Genomic DNA, 19,642 nt, shown 5'->3' on the forward strand with positions numbered 1-19,642 from the left:
TACGTTTTTAAGTTAAACCAGCAATGTTTTTTACAGTGCATTTGAGACAGTAGAAAAAAACAGACTGTACTACAGAAAATGAAACAAAATGTGCTAGAAAACATGAGCATCTCTCCATCAAACTATACATTTCTTTATCACTTAATACAAAAATGCATTCAATGACCACATCTATCAAAATTAATGAAATCTTTTATCCAAATTGTTACATTTATATAACCTACATTTAACTATACTTAATTATTTGTATGCTAATTCTTTATTGAAGAATTTTCAAAATAGTATTAAATATATTATATATATATATTATATTATATATTCATTCATTTTGCTCAGTACTGAGAAATTGGAACTGTGGTCAGTGAGTGCTCTTATACTAGTGCTCCATAGTTATTATGGTCTTTGCACAGCTCAGTTTAGTTCTCATTCAATGGTGTCGATGCAGGCAGATCAAAACATTGTTGAATATCAAATGTCAAGTGTCCCCAACTAAGCAAGCCAAAGGCGACGGCGGCAAAGGAACCTGAAACTCCAATAGGCTGACGTTGCCATTGTGTAGGCAAACAGGTCCTCGATCTCACCTGGATAGGGCCCGGATTCGGCTGACTATGGTAAACCTTGGGAGAAAACAGGCTCAGTCGGTGGGCCAGTTCTCCTCTGGCCAACAGCGAACAGTGCATGATTATGATTCAGGCAGCTTTCGTAAGTCTGATTGGGATCACAACAGTCAAAGTATTTATTCCTTTTCCATCTAGATGAGGATCGTATTCATCACGTTATAAGTTATAGGAAGTTATAGGAAGTGTTTCCATTTGGCCTAATCTTTTGATCGAGATTTAGGCTACTTAAAAGTATAATTAAGTATAGGCTATTCTAAGAATAATTAGCTTGTAGTTGTGTTTACTCTTTTGATTGAGTAGCTTTATAAAGTCTTATAAACTTATGAAAAAAATATATACTTAAAATGTACTACTAGTATTAAAATAGTACACTACTAGTATACTCATAAGTTCAATTGCACTGCAAATGAGAAAAGTAATAATGAACTAGTTGTGCACTTAAAGTTTCCTACTGTTACACTTATAGTACACTCAAACGTATACTTTTATATACTAAAAGTGGGTCAATTTAGTCCCAAGTGGTATTAAAATAGTACACTTACAAGTTTACTACTAGTAAGTTGATATTAGTATACTTACTACATAAAGTATACTTAAAATATACTTAAACATTACTTAAATATACTTCATAAAATGAACTTGAAGTATACTTCTTTTTCATAAGGGCAGAGTTGCTTCTGTTTCATAAATCTATATGACTTGCTAAGCGACAGTGAACAGCAGATCTTTTAACCTTTCCATTCAACTTTTTAAGAGTACAGTAACCCAATAGTTTTACTGGGACAGGCCATTTGCCCTACTCAGTATTAACTCAATCAAACACTGGGAGAAAAAGATAGAATAAATGGTAACACTTTACAATAAGGTTCATTAGTTAACATTAGTTAACTACATTAGTTACCATGACCTAATAATGAACTGCACTTATACAGCATTTATTAATCTTTGTTAATGTTAATTTCAACATTTACTAATACATTATTAAAATCTTGTTAACATTAGTTACTGCACTGTGAACTAACATGAACAATGAACAACTGTACTTTCATTAACTAATGTTAATGAAGATTTCAGTAACAAATGTATTGATCATGGTTATTTCATGTTAGTTAACTAATGTTAGTTAATGCTAATGTTTAATGAACCTTATTGTAAAGTGTTACAGAATAAATAAAGGAGAGAAATCATTTTAAATGGACAACAAATAACCAAAAATGGCATTCATTTCCCACAAAACCACATCAGGTGTGGAAGAATTTCATAGATCAAGATTTGTGTCATATATTCATTATCCTTGCATAACTGACAAAGGGCGTTAAACTGGCACAAATCACTTCCACACACCCTACCTCCTTCTCCCATGGACAAAGTACAGGAGCCGCCCTGCATCTCCGTCTCTATAAGAGATCAGAGCCGGGCTCAAATGTTCCATCCTCGTCAGGACAGCTCTAACGGTTTCCTTCAGTGTCCTCTCTGGGTTCATCTCATCACTGCATCCATCCACCATGTCTTGCTCTCTCCGTACGTCATCCTGCTATGGTCCCAAGACAGTGACCTGTAAATCCGTAGTTACTCCAATTAGCTGTAGAACAATAACTGCTTGTGCACCCAAAGCATACAGTGTGTATGGCTGTGGTTTTGGAGGAAGAACTCGGATCTCATTCCCCCTGTTATCGCCGCCCTGTTATCAACTGCTACCCAGATCTGCTTTGCAAAATTGGTGGAGGATATGGACGTTATGGCGGACTGAACAGTGGAGGAATCGGAATCACCGCTGGGAACGGTGATTACATCCAGCTGAATGAGAAGGCCACCATGCAGTGCCTGAACGACCGTCTGGCATCCTACCTTGAGAAGGTGCGCTCCCTGGAGGCTGCCAATGCCATTCTGGAGAGGCAGATCCGTGAGTTCTATGAGAAGAAGGGGCCGATCTGCCAGAGGGACTACAGCGCCTACTGGAACACCATCAACTGCCTGAAGGAACAAGGTACACTTGTGTACTTTCATAAGGAATGATAATGATGGAAAGCTTGTAACATATTAAAGTATGCTCTACGTCTACATTGATAGATTAGAAATGCTACCATCGACAACGCCAACATCCTACTGCAGATTGACAATGCTAAACTGGCTGCTGATGACTTCAGAATAAAGTGAGTTCTCTTAAATTATATTCCTCTGTAACCATAGTTTGGAAGCTTTAGCATCTTAAAAGTTCATTTTGGTCATGTTTAAAACATGATTGGTGATGTTTATGCCCCATCCTGCCTCTCCACCAATCAGATATGAGCATGAGCTAGCAGTGCGGCAGTCTGTGGAGGCTGACATCGTCCAACCTGCGTCGCTTGCTGGACCAGATGACCCTGACAAAGGCCGACCTGGAGATGCAGATCGAGACTCTGCAGCAAGATCTAGCATGTTTGAAGAAGAACCACCGGGAGGTTAGTTTGCCTGTAGCAGATTAAACTATGAATCTTGAAAGTTTGTGCTATGTGCAAAGTGAAGCATGCTTAGAAAGGATTGCAATGGAAATTCTTTCATTAAATGAAAATTCAGAAGCCATGTGTAAATGAGTTAGTCAAGACCTGATGCATGAGCCATGTGTGGTTACAGGATGTGGAAGCGCTAATGTGTCAGTTGACAAACACAAAAGTGTGTGTGGAAGTGGATGCTGCTCCTCAGCAAGACCTGAATAAGGTTTTGGATGAGATCCGTTGTCATTATGAGACCATCATAGACAAACACCGCAGAGAACAGGAGTGCTGGTTCAACGAGAAGGTGAGACTTCAGCCTCTGTCTCTTTGACTTCCTCTGAGAGGTGAATCCCAATTTGCCATCATATATAGTAGCAGACATTTGATATTAAAACAGTAAACAGTAGGGTATGACAGTAGAGTGCATAAAAAATTATACATAGTTCATATGTTGTGTGTCTTTCTTTCTCTCTTTAAGACGGCACAACTGTGCAAAGATGTGGCCTGCCGCACAGAGTGCCTAGAAACTTCTAGGTCACAGATCTCAGATTTGCAGCGTACCTTGAATTGTCTGGAGATCGAACTACAGTCTCAGATCAGCATGGTGAGAAAATCATCTGTTTATTTGAATGTGCATTAGCTGAACTAACCTGAAAAAAATATAATTGTTTTGTGTGATTTGAGCTTTAAGTAAGCAATAAGGTACAAGAGGCTGTGCTGTATCATGAATAAGTCTCGGGTTATTGCTTTTATAAAACAGTTACCACACAATACAAATATGAATGCCAAAAATATGTATCAATCCAACTTTCATGAAGTAAACTTTCACTAAAAGCCTTCCTTCTGCCTGGAAAAAAATAGTCCCTGACCATGAACAGCAACAGAAGTTACATTATTACGCCATTAGATGGCAGGCAAAGACTGTATTTATGAGTGTGTCAGTCAGTAGCGAAAGCTTTTATATTGAAAAGACTTGAATTGTTGTGAACACAGAACAAGATGCAACTGAAAAATGCTTTGACTAGTGCTGTCAGTCATGGGGAAAACCCCTTAACTGTTAAAAGGACAAGATAATACATCAGACATTTAAACAGATTTATTATTATGAACATAGGACTGACCTGAAGGAAAACGCTAAATCTGAATGCAGGTAATAAACTCGCTCACTCGAATCTCTTTCTCATAATACTCTTCTACATAATACAGTAAGCTTCAATGAACTCTAATATCAATTGAGAACAAACAGTTTACTTTGCTAAGGGTGTTGTGTAGTGATGCACAGAACCGTTGAGGTGAAGCGGTCATAGCTGTGTTTAATTGTGGAATATTGTCACAGCTATTGATCCAATCAGAATCAAGGACAGGAACTAACCATTTTATAAGGCTGGAATACATTACATGACTGTTGAAATCAGAACAGATTTTAAAACACTAAGCATCATAAACTTGCCTACATTATAATGGTTAAAGAGAAAAACTGAGTATCATACACTAAACCACTGAGGATCACACACTAACAGACTTTTATGTAATTTTACATATATTTTAATCGGTTATGAATATGGCCCCTGAGTTAACTGACTTGCCTTAAAGAGACTTTGGTGACTAGAAATAACTATAAATTGTCTAGTAATCCTTTATTCTTTCTGCCTCTTCTCATCACGCACACAGAAAGGAGCACTGGAGTGTTCACTAGCAGAAACAGAGGCTAGGTACAGCACTATACTAGCAGGCTTCCAGAAACACATCGACACATTGGAGGCAGAGCTTTGTCAGGTGCGCTATAGCATTGAGCAGCAGGGCAGAGACTATGATGCACTGCTGGACATCAAGAGCCGTCTGGAGCAGGAGATCGCCACTTACAGGTGCCTCCTGGAAAATCAGGGCATCAAGTAAGTTCATCTTTTTATTCCAAAGACCTGAACATCACAAGGGTGGGAAAATGTGTGTTGTTCTTTCTGAAGTGACTTCACTAATGCACTCATCTTTTCCCCCTCTTATAGGACTCAAGGACCGGGTAATTAAAATCTCTCTTTATATTTTGTGGTTGTGGGTGTGGTTTTGGGTCAGCTTCAGATTGTATGTTATTTATTTAATATCTCTTTTACTCTCTCCTTTCAGGTGATGTGTTTGTGTGTACAACCCCAGTCGAAACAAGTGGTCAAATGTAAACAAGTCATTTGAACAACATCAAATGTAAACAAAGAATGTAACAAGGTTGTAGTGCAATGAAACATTCTGTACTGACAGTCTTACAATTCACCATTAAAGATCAGTTGAGAAGCAGTTTTCTTTCCTGTCTTAATGCACGTATTTCTTGTTAAAACAGGAAGTTTGGGCATCTGCAAAATGTACATTTTGACTATATTTAAGAACTCTCATTTTATTTTAAGAGGCCTTTTATTGATATTGGAAGAGCCATTATGACCTTTAATAAAATTCAATCGCAGTATTTTAGTCTTCTGTTCCTATATTTAGAAACTTTAATTCACTCAATGGAGTGTATAAATCAATACTAGAACACCACCTTGAGATTGTTAGATGAAATGTAGTATACTTGAGAGGTTATAGTAACATATTGTAGGCTTTTTAACTTTATTAATGCACTTTATTTATTAAATATGATGTATTCATATTAATAATAATATATGCATGTTTAAATGATAAACAAGATTTACATGTGTGTATAAACAGAATCGCTGAAATATATATTTCTATATTTATTTCTTATGAGGTTTACAAATTTACAAACATCTTAAGACAAAACAAATATTTTGACAATAACTGGGACATAACACAACTGTTATAAGTGAAGTGGAAGTGGAACTGAAAGTGACATGTGAAGGCCAAGTATGATATAACCCATACTCGGAATTTTTTCTCTGCATTTAACCCATCCAATTTAGTACACACATTAGGAGCAGAGTAGTGAACACACACACTGTAGACACAACAGGTTGATTTCATTACAATTCTAAAATCTTACCCCATCAATAATTAAGGTATATGACGTTATATAGACACAAACGCAAAAGACTGTGAAACAGGATAACAATTAATTCCCCATGCAACTGACATGGTTTAGCCTAAAAAAACAGTAAATATTGGACAACTTAATTTACTATCAAAAATGCTTTGTTTTATGTTCAGTTTATAAAGCTCGCAGAATAACTGTGCACACAAAAGACTGAGTCTCGCTGTATCGCTCAGGCTGCACTGCAGTGTCTATTCACAGGCGCGATCCCACTACTGATCGGCACGGGGGCTTTGACCTGCTCCGTCTCCGACCTGGGCCGGTTCACCCCTCCTTAGACGACCTGGTAGGTCCCGGGCTCCCCCAGGAGCACCATATCGACACCGAACTTAGTGCGGACACCCGATCGACATAGTCCACTGCAGCCCAGAACCCCTGAGCTCAAGCGATCCTCCAGCCTCAGCCTCCCAGTAGCTTGGATTACAGGCGCGCGCCACTGCACCCGGCGAGAGCTGCGAGAATCAGCGCTGCTACTGAATCTAGTGCGCTCACAGCGACCTCTAGTGTGTGAAAACAGATGTTTAGGTTTACAATTAGGAACGACAACTTGTGGAGACTTTTTCACTAAGATGGTACATTTTTAATACAGTTAGTAGGCCTGCGAATCTTCCAAACAGATAATCAAAAATTCAGTTTTGAACAATTTTTAACAATTTGTGTTTTTCTATACTGTCAATTGAATAGGCCTACACAAAATCACGCATTTGGTCATCACACCTAAAAAGTTTTCAATAGCAAACAATTAAAGTTTCAAATCTACTTGTTTCTGAAATAATTACAGGATACAGATGCCACATTATAGAATTTTTATTTTTTATCTCTTCTATTCATTGTTATCAAAAGTTGATGAATTATGACCCAGTCATGAGGTTTTGTGTAATACAATGTGCTGGAATTAATAATGGTTAATCGATTATTTTACAACTGGTTTGAGTTCTCTATACCATAATGCATCTAACTTGTCTAATGTTATAAAGTCAGTCCTTACAGTGTTTATACAGTCACTTCTCCTGCTCTGTTCACAAATTTCAACACCCGCACCCCCCTCTCTCACTCACACACATGTGGATTCCATGTTTTATGGGGACTTTCAACAGACATAATGATTTTTAAACTGTAAAACTATTATATCACCTAACTCTAAACCTATCCATCACAGCAACTTTCTGATTTTTACATTTTATAAAAATATAATTTTGTATGATTTATAAGATGATTTCCTATGGGGAAAAAAAAAAAAGTCAGTAAACCCTGTGTTATGAACCAAAAGGATGGTAATACAGTAATTTTAGACTAGTGGGGACATTTGGTTCACAACGCAGGGTATCAACCCCAAATGCTTTGACAACTTTATGTTCAGTTTATAAAGCTCGCAGAATAACTGTGCACACAAAAGACTGAGTCTCGCTGTATCGCTCGGGCTGCACTGCAGTGTCTATTCACAGGCGCGATCCCACTACTGATCGGCACGGGGGCTTTGACCTGCTCCGTCTCCGACCTGGGCCGGTTCACCCCTCCTTAGACGACCTGGTGGTCCCGAGCTCCCCCAGGAACACCATATCGATACCGAGCTTAGTGCGGACACCCGATCGACATAGTCCACTGCAGCCCAGAACCCCTGAGCTCAAGCGATCCTCCAGCCTCAGCCTCCCAGTAGCTTGGATTACAGGCGTGTGCCACTGCACCCGGCGAGAGCTGCGAGAATCAGCGCTGCTACTGAATCTAATGGTTCGAAGGGTGTGTCTATGTAAGGCTGCATATCTAGGCTGTCACGTCATCAAGAGCCATCTAAGGCCTTCTCAATTTGAAGGATCCTTGGAAGGCAGCCTTCGTTTTGTGCACTTTAATGGTATTCCTGGAATACCTGCACTGCACATTTAAATTGTCTCCCTAATCAAACACACCTCATTTGGCAACTCATCAGGTGTGTTGCTTGTTAGAGTTTAAAAAAGACTCCAGAAAGCTTGTTAGCAATTGCAAAACTGTATTTAACCTTAACGTGTTTTCACACACTAGAGGTCGCTGTGAGCGCACTAGATTCAGTAGCAGCGCTGATTCTCGCAGCTCTCGCCGGGTGCAGTGGCGCGCGCCTGTAATCCAAGCTACTGGGAGGCTGAGGCTGGAGGATCGCTTGAGCTCAGGGGTTCTGGGCTGCAGTGGACTATGTCGATCGGGTGTCCGCACTAAGTTCGGTATCGATATGGTGCTCCTGGGGGAGCTCGGGACCACCAGGTCGTCTAAGGAGGGGTGAACCGACCCAGGTCGGAGACGGAGCAGGTCAAAGCCCCCGTGCCGATCAGTAGTGGGATCGCGCCTGTGAATAGACACTGCAGTGCAGCCTGAGCGATACAGCGAGACTCAGTCTTTTGTGTGCACAATTGTTCTGTGAACTTTATAAGCTAAACATTAGACAAAGCATTGTTACTAGGGGAATTCATTATGTTTTGTTATCCTATTTCACAGATGTAATTCATATGTTGATACTTTACAAACAAACAAAGTGTTTACCGTTTTTTTCAATTGCTAACAAGCATTGTTCAATACTGAAGCCACATATTCAAAACATTCAGCGAAACAGAAGTCTATGTGGACCAAACTGTGAATCATCGTTTTTCCAAATATATGAACACTTGTATCATTCATACACCATCTGCAAAAAAAAAAAAAAAAACATTTTTCGGATGCTAACACACTGCTTTCAAAACTGATAAAAGCACATTCAAATCAAAATGATGGCAAACTCTGCATTTCTGCAGGAATTATAATGAAATATAAAATCTTAACAGAAAATTTAAAATGAAATTACAGTTTTTTACAGATGTTAACAAGCGTTTAGCAATACTTAAATGAAGCCTATTTTTCTAAACACAGCAACACACCTACATCACACATGTGGCCAAATAGTTAATTTTCTGCCCAAAACCATATTTTTGGTAAATAAACACAAACTCTACATTTCAAAATGCTAAAAACCTTTTTCTACATATACTAACTCTATCAAAGCACAGCAAACCTGATTCAAAATCGAGTCAAGTGAACAAAAGCTCTTGTAATAGATGGGATAATTGACTGTCAGAAGGGAATGGAGGAATAAAGCACACCAAACAGCACTCAAGTACTTTTGAGCAGTGCCGCGTTAAGCCTTCGCGGGGCCCTGGGCTAACGATCGCAAAGGCCCCCCTCCCCCTCGACATCCATAATCGCGCGTCTTATGCGAATGAGTCCGAAGATTTTAATATGAATAAGATATTATCAATTTAAAACATGCAGACAAAAATGGTAAAAAAAACTTTTCTATGATTGACAACAACTGTAGTCTACTACAGTAGGCTCATGTGCGCTCCTCCATCATTATGACTTTGCATTGCTGATCTAAAAATGTAAAAAATAAAATTAAAATTAAAAAAGGCTTTTTAACAAGTCCAAGTTTAAATTCGACCGATTCGACTCTGGCTTTGGAATTTCAGAATGTTCATATCATCATTTCAGATGCGATGTGTCTGAAGATTATTCTAGTTGATTAATTATTGTCACAGACTTTTTTTAATGCACGTTTTATACCTAATAAATGTACTGTTAGTTTCTTCTCTAAATATGTTTCCATCACATTTTATGTGCATTTTATTTCGTTGAATAAAACGTATCCACCCCAACGAGTGTACAAGTTACATTTATTCACATCTTGTGCAGTATCTTAAAATGTGCAGATGCAGCGGTTTTTTTATTTTATTTTTTATTTCTGAAAACCAATATGACTCATTTAAAATTCTGTACTACTTACATTACTGCATGCATAAGTTTCAGAAACCCACTTTAAAAATGACGGTCATGCAATAGATCATCGTTAAGACATTGTATGGACCCTTTCTTTGTCAATTTATTCAGCTTCTTAATGATTTTAGTAGTAACATTTAACATAGATAGGCTTTAGCAAGTTATTGACAACATTATTTCTATTATGCTTCATTTTTATGAACATGCACACGGCTTCTGTGTCGCGCACAGACGCGCGTGCGAGCCTTTAAAAGTATGTGGCTGCGGAAAGATGCGTTCGGCGTGTACACTGCGCACTATCTAGTGGACTTTTGTTTTCAATCACTCAATTCACTTTCGCATGGGCTGTTGTAGAGTACACACACGGTCCGTGCCATCACGAAAATTGGGCTGCACGCGGACGGGTGCGAACTCTCCTGATGACGAAAATTACGCGATGCGAACGCCCGAAGTATACCTTGGTGTTAAGCCTGTAATAGCGGGGCACCAATCCACCCAGGCCCATATGCACGTGCATACCCAGAAGCCACGACACTGTCCTGGTTGTATTCCTGCGTGCGTGTCCGCTGCGCCCGTGACTCTTGATTCAGGTGTGTGACGACGATTCGTTTTAAAACGCGAAAGAGGATTGTCTCGGGGAATTACACTGATGTAAAATAAGGTTGTGAGGGAAGCAGGCTGGTCTCTTTATACTCACCTCATAAACGTCAATCCTGCGGTCCCAACCTACAGAAACCACAAATCTCCCAAAACAAATAAAAAAGCACCTCAGCCAAAAAATGAGGAGGATAATATCCATGAGGATCACAGTCAGCAGAGACTCACGCTTTCCTGTGCAGCTTCAGATAGAGGCAGTCACAAATCTGGTCACAATTTCCATCTGGGAAAAAAAGGTAATGCAGGGCTTTGCTTCAGCTTTATAGGGAATGTGTGATAATATCTTCAATACTCTGAATAATCAGAGTATACTCATACTCACGCTCTATACTCATCAGAGTACAGTCATACTCAGAAGCAAAGCAAATCAATCAAATGCACATTAAAAACTATAAAGAATTATTTACCTTTCTTGAGTATCTTCACACACTGGCCATTGTTGAAGTTCCACATCTTAAGGCAACTGTCTATTCCACTAGTCACTAGCCTGGTAATAATTAAAAAAGGAATAATAATAAAAACACTGCAAATTAGCTTTAACAACCTCCTTCCGCTAGAGTCAAACGCCATGCAGGTAATTGCAGACTTTCCATGAGCACCTCCAAACTCAAACATTTGAGCTCCAGTTTACACATCCCACACTTTGACAACCTGAATTCAAGTAAATACATTAAAGTACTACATTTAGAAAAGAGGGATTGTTGCTTTACTAAAAACAGCTCAGCTTTTGAAGTTGAAATCATAGAATTCCATCAACCAAAAACCCTACTAAAGACAAACAAACCTGTATCCATGAATTTCAATTTGTTACTCACACAAAGCTATCATATGACTTAGAAATGGAATATAGCACATACGTTGTATGAAGTACTTGTATGTTTTTATGTATGGTTTTGAGTACGTATTTTTAAAAGAAATTAATACTTTCAGAGCTTTGAAAGTATTGAGGTTTGCCATCACAGGAGTAAGTTACATTTCAACTGTAATAATATTTCACAGTGGTACTGTTCAGTTGCCTGATCTTCATGGTAAACTCAGCTGCATATAAGCACTAAAAGATCAGGTTTAAAAGCTCAACATATGAGCATGAAGAACAGAGCATCAATGTATTTCAAGCAGATACTTCTCAAAACCACTTACCGAGCCCTGAGAGCAGCTCACCACCTGCTTAAACTCCTCACTGTATCCACAGCACAGCACATGGGACAGAATCTGATTGCCCAATTGATTGTGGTCTACAACAGATGATGGAGAAAGGAAGCAAAATGCATGACAACTGATGCTAAATGACGTTATAGTTTTAACTAAATACATATAACCTAATGCCTTATAGCCAACGGATACTCATAGCAGGTTTGAAATCTCTTGTTATATAACATTAAAGATACATACTTTTTCTGAAGGGATAGTAAGGCGAGAGAATCTGAGGCAATGTAGAGCCCCTTTACAGCTGAAGAGTAGAGGCATGCAGACAATTCTCCCTGGATGTTACTTGCATCTGGATTGGCAGTAAACAGACATGTCTCATCCTTAATGTGCCATATCTAAAAAATAAAAAATAAATAAAATGTCATCATAAAAAATAAATAAATTTTCATAGTTGTTGCACCCCTCTAGGAATATTTCGCAGAAAATGAAAATTCTGTCACAATTTAGTCACTCTCATGTTGTTCCAAACCTTTATGACCTTCTTTCTAACGTGAATCACAAATTTTAACCAATTTTAAACAATAATCTGCCTTCTGTATTCAAATTAATGAAAGTAAACGAGGGCTGGGTCTGTCAAGCTTTGAAAAGGATTCACTTACACCACATTGCAAGTTTTCTAAATAGCTTTGCGTGATGAACAGACTGAAATTTAAGTCGTTATTCTGTGCAAATCTTCACTTTGGTGGATTGTTTAACACTGTGACCGGATCATCGAGTCGGTATGTAGTACTCGAGAACCAGATCAGTCATGAACAAATCATTCAAACCGGTTTAGTGGACTGGATCAAATGATTCATAGAAAAGAACGATTCTTTCACAAACTTGACATTACTTTTCTCATAAAGACATCAAGAGAAATTGAGTGGATTTAACTATTTCTGACTTTAGAAGACTTTGAACACACTGCATGAGTCATGTGGATCTTTTTTTTTTTTTTTTGTAATTTTGGAGCTTGACAATCTTGTTTTTATTCACCTTCATTACTAACAAGAGTGATAAAGATATGCTTAAAATTCCCGTCTTGTTCTCAGCATATAGATGAAAGAAGGTCTTATGGGTTTACTTTAGCTTGAGTTTTAACTCTCCTTTTAATAAACAAGTGTACAGTCTATAAATGTTGCATTTGGTTTTACTAATTATGAACATTCAGTTTTCTTTAGATCAGTTTAATGCTTGGCTTTCTCATATTGAGAAGACTTAAAACACTTTTTTAATTTAATAAATCCAGATTTGACGTTAATTTTAGTAATTAATTCCTCACCTTTGCAGTCTTGTCTTTAGAGACTGAGTAAATGTGCCCTTCTTCTGAGGAGATACAGAGGTAGGAAACAGGGGCTAGGTGACCTTTCAAAATCCCTCTTGGTCTTCTGCCATTTCAAAATGTAAAATTACTAGCCTGGCATTGAACATCAGTATTTGATAACACAGTATTATCTATGTATATCTCATATTTTCTGACACCTATATAGATCAGAAAGAATAAAAACTGCACAGTAAAATCCCCAGAGTTAAATCAGCTCTGCTCAGAGTACATATGGTCCCTCTCTAAATAGTGTTAAAGTAACACTGAAGCAGAGTTAAAGTTAATGAGATAATTAAGCAATTAATTAAGTGATGATTGTGCATTAGTGATGAACACCTGCTGTTAACAAGCAGAATCACTGAAGAAAAGAAAAACATAAGAACTACAACTGACTTCAGTCACAGCCTTATTAATTGCTTAATTATCTCATTAACTTTAACTCTGCTTCAGTGTTACTTTAACTCTATATAGAGAGGGACCATATGTACTCTGAGCAGAGTTGATTTAACTCTGGATATTTTGCTGTGTGTCTAAGAAGCTATCCTGAGGATATAAGGCATACGTAGGGACATGATGATTCCACATGCGCAACTGTGTGTCTATCCATTTGGTCATCCATCTGGTGACCAAAGATTTTGCTTCTCACAGAAATCAAAGGTCATGACTCCTTTTGGAATGGTGAAGATTGTTTGTTCTCTGGTTGCCTTCTGTGGGACTTTCGTAGACTTTCTCTTTTCACTCACTTTTGCCAACACTATCATCTGCTCTTGCATGTAGGTTGATGGATGAAACAACCCTAATTAAAAAAAGATTGTCAAACATTCATACATGCATATCTACTCAAACAGATCACAGCGGACAGATTCAGAGTCCTTTTCCCCCTCTTTCTGAGTCATGGTGTGTTATTAAAACAAGTTTAACTGGAGCTTCATTTCATCGAGAGTTTTGACAGATCTCTCTTCTGGCATTAAAGACTTAGTTCACCCAAAAATGAAAATTCTGTCATTTATTACTTACCCTCATGCCGTTCCACACCCGTAATACCTTCGTTAATCTTCGGAACACAAATTAAGATATTTTAGTTGAAATCCGATATCTCCATGAGGCCTCCATAGGAAGCAATGACACTTCCTCTCTCAAGATCCATAAAGGTACTAAAAACATATTTAAATCAGTTCATGTGAGTACAGTGGTTCAATATTAATATTACAAAGCGACAAGAATATTTTTGGAGCGCCAAAAAAACAAAATAACGACTTATAAAGTGATGGCTGATTTCAAAACACTGCTTCAGGAAGCATCAGAGCACAAATGAATCAGCGTGTCGAATCTGCTGTTCGGAGCGCCAAAGTCACGTGATTTCAGCCGTTGGCAGTTTGACATGCGATCTGAATCATGATTCGATACACTGATTCATAATGCTCCGAAGCTTCCTGAAGCAGTGTTTTGAAATCAGCCATCACTAAATAAGTCGTTATTTTGTTTTGTTTTTTTGGCACACCACATTTAATTTATAGTAACAGTTAATAACCATTGTTGTGGAAATTTTAATTTTTCATATGATTTAACCTGTATTCTTGTGAAATATGATGCTTATGGAACATGGTATGATGTTGGCTTAAGTGGTAATGTTTAACATAGTGTTAACATAGATGTTAGAAATAGAAAGAGCAAGATATGGTATAGGGACATGCAAGATGTATGTTAAAAACATGTCTGTGCTAACAACGTGTGGAAAGTTACAGCCACTAAGAGATGTTCCTAATATGGTAAAAGGACAGAGGCTTCGGCCTTGGAGGTTAGAGATATAAAAGTGAGGGGAAGCTTTCGTTCTTTGTCTTACACTCTGCAGCTACTTGTGTTTCTGTATGACCTGTCTGACCTTTCTTGCAAGAAATAAAACCTTTAAAGACAATTGGACGTGTTTGTCTCTTATGCAGTAGAGTCGGGTTGATTTTTTTTGCCACAACACCATATATGTGTACATTTGCAATTTTTGAGCACTGAGCACTATATCTTGGAGATCATGTAAAAACATTTTTTTTAAATCCAGAGGAAGGCTTATCAGTGTTGATTTTGTGATAACAGTATAATAGGCTATTCATAAATAGACAGAGTTGCAGCAGTATGAATGTTGAATCTTCTTCAGCTCATTATAAGCAAACAATTAATAGGCTACATTTTCTATCAATAACATTTTGTGTTCATTTTGTTATTGATGTTTGTTCACAATAATTATAAATACACACTGAATAAATTTGCACACAAAAGACTGAGTCTCTCTGTATCGCTCAGGCTGCACTGCAGTGTCTATTCACAGGCGCGATCCCACTACTGATCGGCACGGGGGCTTTGACCTGCTCCGTCTCCGACCTGGGCCGGTTCACCCCTCCTTAGACGACCTGGTGGTCCCGGGCTCCCCCAGGAGCACCATATCGATACCGAACTTAGTGCGGATACCCGATCGACATAGTCCACTGCAGCCCAGAACCCCTGAGCTCAAGCGATCCTCCAGCCTCAGCCTCCCAGTAGCTTGGATTACAGGCGCGCGCCACTGCACCCGGCGAGAGCTGCGAGAATCAGCGCTGCTACTGAATCTAGTGCGCTCACAGCGACATCTAGTGTGTGAAAACAGATGTTTAGTTCACAATGAGGCAAGGTGAATGATATGATAGCTTTTGGAGCCAGTCCACTGATTTACCAAAAGATGACAAAATAAATAAATAAATAAATAAATAAATAAATAAATACTAGGCCTACAACTGTAAGAGAGACTAAAAATAGGACACCTGTGTCAGCTTTCAGCTGAAACTGCAAAAAGTTGTGTTTGGAATAATTATTGTTTAATTTCATTGTAATATTCTGCTAAGACTTTATATTTTATTGAAGTATGAATGACAAAAGTGTTCATGGATTTTGAAAAACGTGGTCACTGAATGCATTTTGCGTGAAAGCAATGAACAATGATTCACAGTTTGGTCCACATAGACTTCTGTTTCGCTGAATGTGTTTAGAGTTTTGAAAATGTGGCTTTAGTATTGAACAGTTTGTTAGTAATTGAAAAAACTGTAATAAAGTGTGAAACAGCGCCTCCATCCGGACATAGAATGCAGTCAATTAATACTAACAGACATATCACATTTCTTCCAGAGAGAGGCGGTATAGTACCAATAATATGATACAGTACAGCACATCAGTGCAAATCAGCAATTGCCATTAGCTACTGAAACAATTTAACAATTAAAAAAGATTACAGATTTGAAAGTGAGAGGAGGTAATATCTGGAGTGAACAAGTACGATGGAAATGGACGGTCATAAATTTAATTTCTGTAGTCACATTATTCATCTATAAACAACTTCTATCCCAGACAGTGAACGAGAACAAACGCAAAAGATTGAGTCTCGCTGTATCGCTAAGGCTGCACTGCAGTGTCGATTCACAGGCGCGATCCCACTACTGATCGGCACGGGGGCTTTGACCTGCTCCGTCTCCGACCTGGGCCGGTTCACCCCTCCTTAGACGACCTGGTAGTCCCGGGCTCCCCCAGGAGCACCATATCGATACCGAACTTAGTGCGGACACCCGATCGACATAGTCCACTGCAGCCCAGAACCCCTGAGCTCAAGCGATCCTCCAGCCTCAGCCCCCCAGTAGCTTGGATTACAGGCGCGCGCCACTGCACCCGGCGAGAGCTGCGAGAATCAGCGCTGCTACTGAATCTAGTGCGCTCACAGCGACCTCTAGTGTATGAAAACAGACTGATTTCTATTTTAAGGCCATAATCAGCGTGCACTGCTTGAAACAAACCTGCAGGTTGTGACCACCAGCTATATCAGCAGTAGGCTACAGTTTGCTTCAGTTACATATTCACAATTTCTAAATTCAAATTAGGCTACAAAAAAAGTTTAGATTTAGATGTTTCCTCAATAAATTTATTGCATCACTGTAAAAAATATTTTCATGATTCATCAAACTTTTGTTTTCTTTTCTTTTTTCTGTCAAATCAACTTAATTAGTGTGGTTCAGAATGATAATATAATAGTTTAAGTTTCTGTTGATTAAACCAATCTCCTTCTCTGCATTAACACAAATGTTTTGTTTCAGTGAAACTATTTTACATGTAATATGGATTACATAATCAGATTAAGAAAATAAGTACTTGTAATTAGATCATTACATTATTATTATTATTATTTTTAAATTACACATAAACAGACTAGTTACTTTTTTTAATAATTAGGCCTAAAACATGATTATTCAGAACTCATTTCAGTTTTAAGGAGTATTTTATTTGTATGTGTGTTTATGCTTTGGAAATTTTGTATAAATCATGCTTTAGGGCAAGCTGTGGCCTAATGGTTAGAAAGTTGTTACCTGAAGGTCTTGGGTTTGAATCTCAGCACCTTCAGGAAATGTAGGTGGAGGGAGTGAATGAACAGCGCTGTCTTCCACTCTCATAACCCCACCTCGAGCAAGGCACACAACCACCAATCGCTCTCCATAGGTGCCGCAACAAAACATGGCTGCCCACTGCTCCTGGTGTGTGTGTGTGTGTGTGTGTGTGTGTGTGTGTGTGTGTGTGTGTGTGTGTGTGTGTGTGTGTGTGTGTGTGTTCAACACTCACTGCTGTGTGTGTGCACTTGGATGGGTGAAATGCAGAGCACAAATTCAGAGTATGGGACACCATCCTTGGCTACACGTCACTTCTTTTGAAAACTGACAATCATTAAACTATTGCCACAACCATTGTGGCTTTTTAAAGAATAAGCACACTACTTGAGTAAATGTAATTAGTTATGTCCTTAAGTATCTTTTTGGCTACTTTGTAGTTGTACTGAGTATCAAAGATATAAGCAACTTTTACTCTCTACTTGGCTACATTTTTGAACAAGTAAGTGTACTGTTTACTCCAATACATTTGTGAGGAGTAATGCAATTACACATTACATTTTTCATGGCACCTAACTTTTTCTGCAGAAGTTTGTTTCCGCTATAAAGAAGTGATATCGCCATCTACGTGCATTGAAGGTACTATCTTGTGTGTTTTGCCTTTACTCACCCACATTTGTCAACAAGGATACTTTACGTGAATGTGAGTGCATTAGCAGGTAGTTGCTGATCGCAGATGTTTTATTTATTAGATGAGGAAATTACTCAAACCAGCACACAGTAGACTTTGACTATTTAATTTTACTTAACATTGTTTTATTTATCCGCTATATTGACAAGACTGTTTTGAAGGATGTTTTATTAGACAGATGAGGAACTATTTGGATTCATTCATCGACTGAAAACTAAACATGATATACAGGTCCTTCTCAAAAAATTAGCATATTGTGATAAAAGTTCATTATTTTCCATAATGTAATGATAAAAATTAAACTTTCATATATTTTAGATTCATTGCACACCAACTGAAATATTTCAGGTCTTTTATTGTTTTAATACTGATGATCAACTTTCTCTTCACAATATCCCACAGATTCTCTTTGGAGTTCAGGTCAGGAGAGTTGGCAGGCCAATTGAGCACAGTAATGCATGGTCAGTAAACCATTTACCAGTGGTATTGGCACTGTGAGCAGGTGCCAGGTCGTGCTGAAAAACGAAATCTTCATCTCCATAAAGCTTTTCAGCAGATGGAAGCATGAAGTGCTCCAAAATCTCCTGATAGCTAGCTGCATTGACCCTGCCCTTGATAAAACACAGTGGACCAACACCAGCAGCTGACATGGCACCCCAGACCATCACTGACTGTGGGTACTTGACACTGGACTTCAGGCATTTTGGCATTTCCTTCTCCCCAGTCTTCCTCCAGACTCTGGCACCTTGATTTCCGAATGACATGCAAAACTGAGCAACAGTCCAGTGCTGCTTCTCTGTAGCCCAGGTCAGGCGCTTCTGCCGCTGTTTCTGGTTCAAAAGTGGCTTGACCTGGGGAATGCGGCACCTGTAGCCCATTTCCTGCACACGCCTGTGCACGGTGGCTCTGGATGTTTCTACTCCAGACTCAGTCCACTGCTTCCGCAGGTCCCCCAAGGTCTGGAATCGGTCCTTCTCCACAATCTTCCTCAGGGTCCGGTCACCTCTTCTCGTTGTGCAGCGTTTTTTGCCAAACTTTTTCCTTCCCACAGACTTCCCACTGAGGTGCCTTGATACAGCACTCAGGAACAGCCTATTCGTTCAGAAATTTCTTTCTGTGTCTTACCCTCTCGCTTGAGGGTGTCAATGATGGCCTTCTGGACAGCAGTCAGGTCAGCAGTCTTACCCATGATTGCGGTTTTGAGTAATGAACCAGGCTGGGAGTTTTTAAAAGCCTCAGGAATCTTTTGCAGGTGTTTAGAGTTAATTCGTTGACTCAGATGATTAGGTTAATAGCTCGTTTAGAGAACCTTTTCATGATATGCTAATTTTTTGAGATTTTGAGAATTTGAGGGTTTTCATGAGCTGTATGCCAAAATCATCAGTATTAAAACAATAAAAGACCTGAAATATTTCAGTTGGTGTGCAATGAATCTAAAATATATGAAAGTTTAATTTTTATCATTACATTATGGAAAATAATGAACTTT

At 38.7% G+C, this 19,642-nt stretch overlaps 1 protein-coding gene, 1 long non-coding RNA gene and 1 pseudogene across 2 annotated transcripts in view; 1 reads left to right on the top strand and 2 right to left on the bottom strand.

The window, feature by feature from the left end:
- Positions 1-1,946: 1,946 nt before the first annotated feature.
- Positions 1,947-4,990, top strand: LOC125261376 (annotated as a pseudogene).
- A 5,612-nt stretch (positions 4,991-10,602) lies between these two features.
- LOC125261363 lies at positions 10,603-13,275 on the bottom strand. The gene is made up of 5 exons (XR_007183273.1): positions 13,030-13,275; positions 11,952-12,103; positions 11,700-11,794; positions 10,967-11,046; positions 10,603-10,782 (listed from the first exon to the last, which is right to left on the bottom strand). It is a non-coding gene; the product is annotated as an uncharacterized LOC125261363 (long non-coding RNA).
- A 2,179-nt stretch (positions 13,276-15,454) lies between these two features.
- Positions 15,455-19,642, bottom strand: part of LOC125261371 (zinc finger protein 239-like) — a 22,564-nt gene continuing 18,376 nt past the window's right edge. The window contains exon 4 of the mRNA XM_048179949.1: positions 15,455-15,689. Within this exon, the coding sequence (XP_048035906.1) occupies positions 15,455-15,689 (235 nt within the window). The remainder of the gene's footprint in view (positions 15,690-19,642) is intronic.

The sequence above is a fragment of the Megalobrama amblycephala genome, unplaced genomic scaffold (assembly GCF_018812025.1).
Source record: "Megalobrama amblycephala isolate DHTTF-2021 unplaced genomic scaffold, ASM1881202v1 scaffold405, whole genome shotgun sequence".
NCBI lineage: Eukaryota > Metazoa > Chordata > Actinopteri > Cypriniformes > Xenocyprididae > Megalobrama > Megalobrama amblycephala.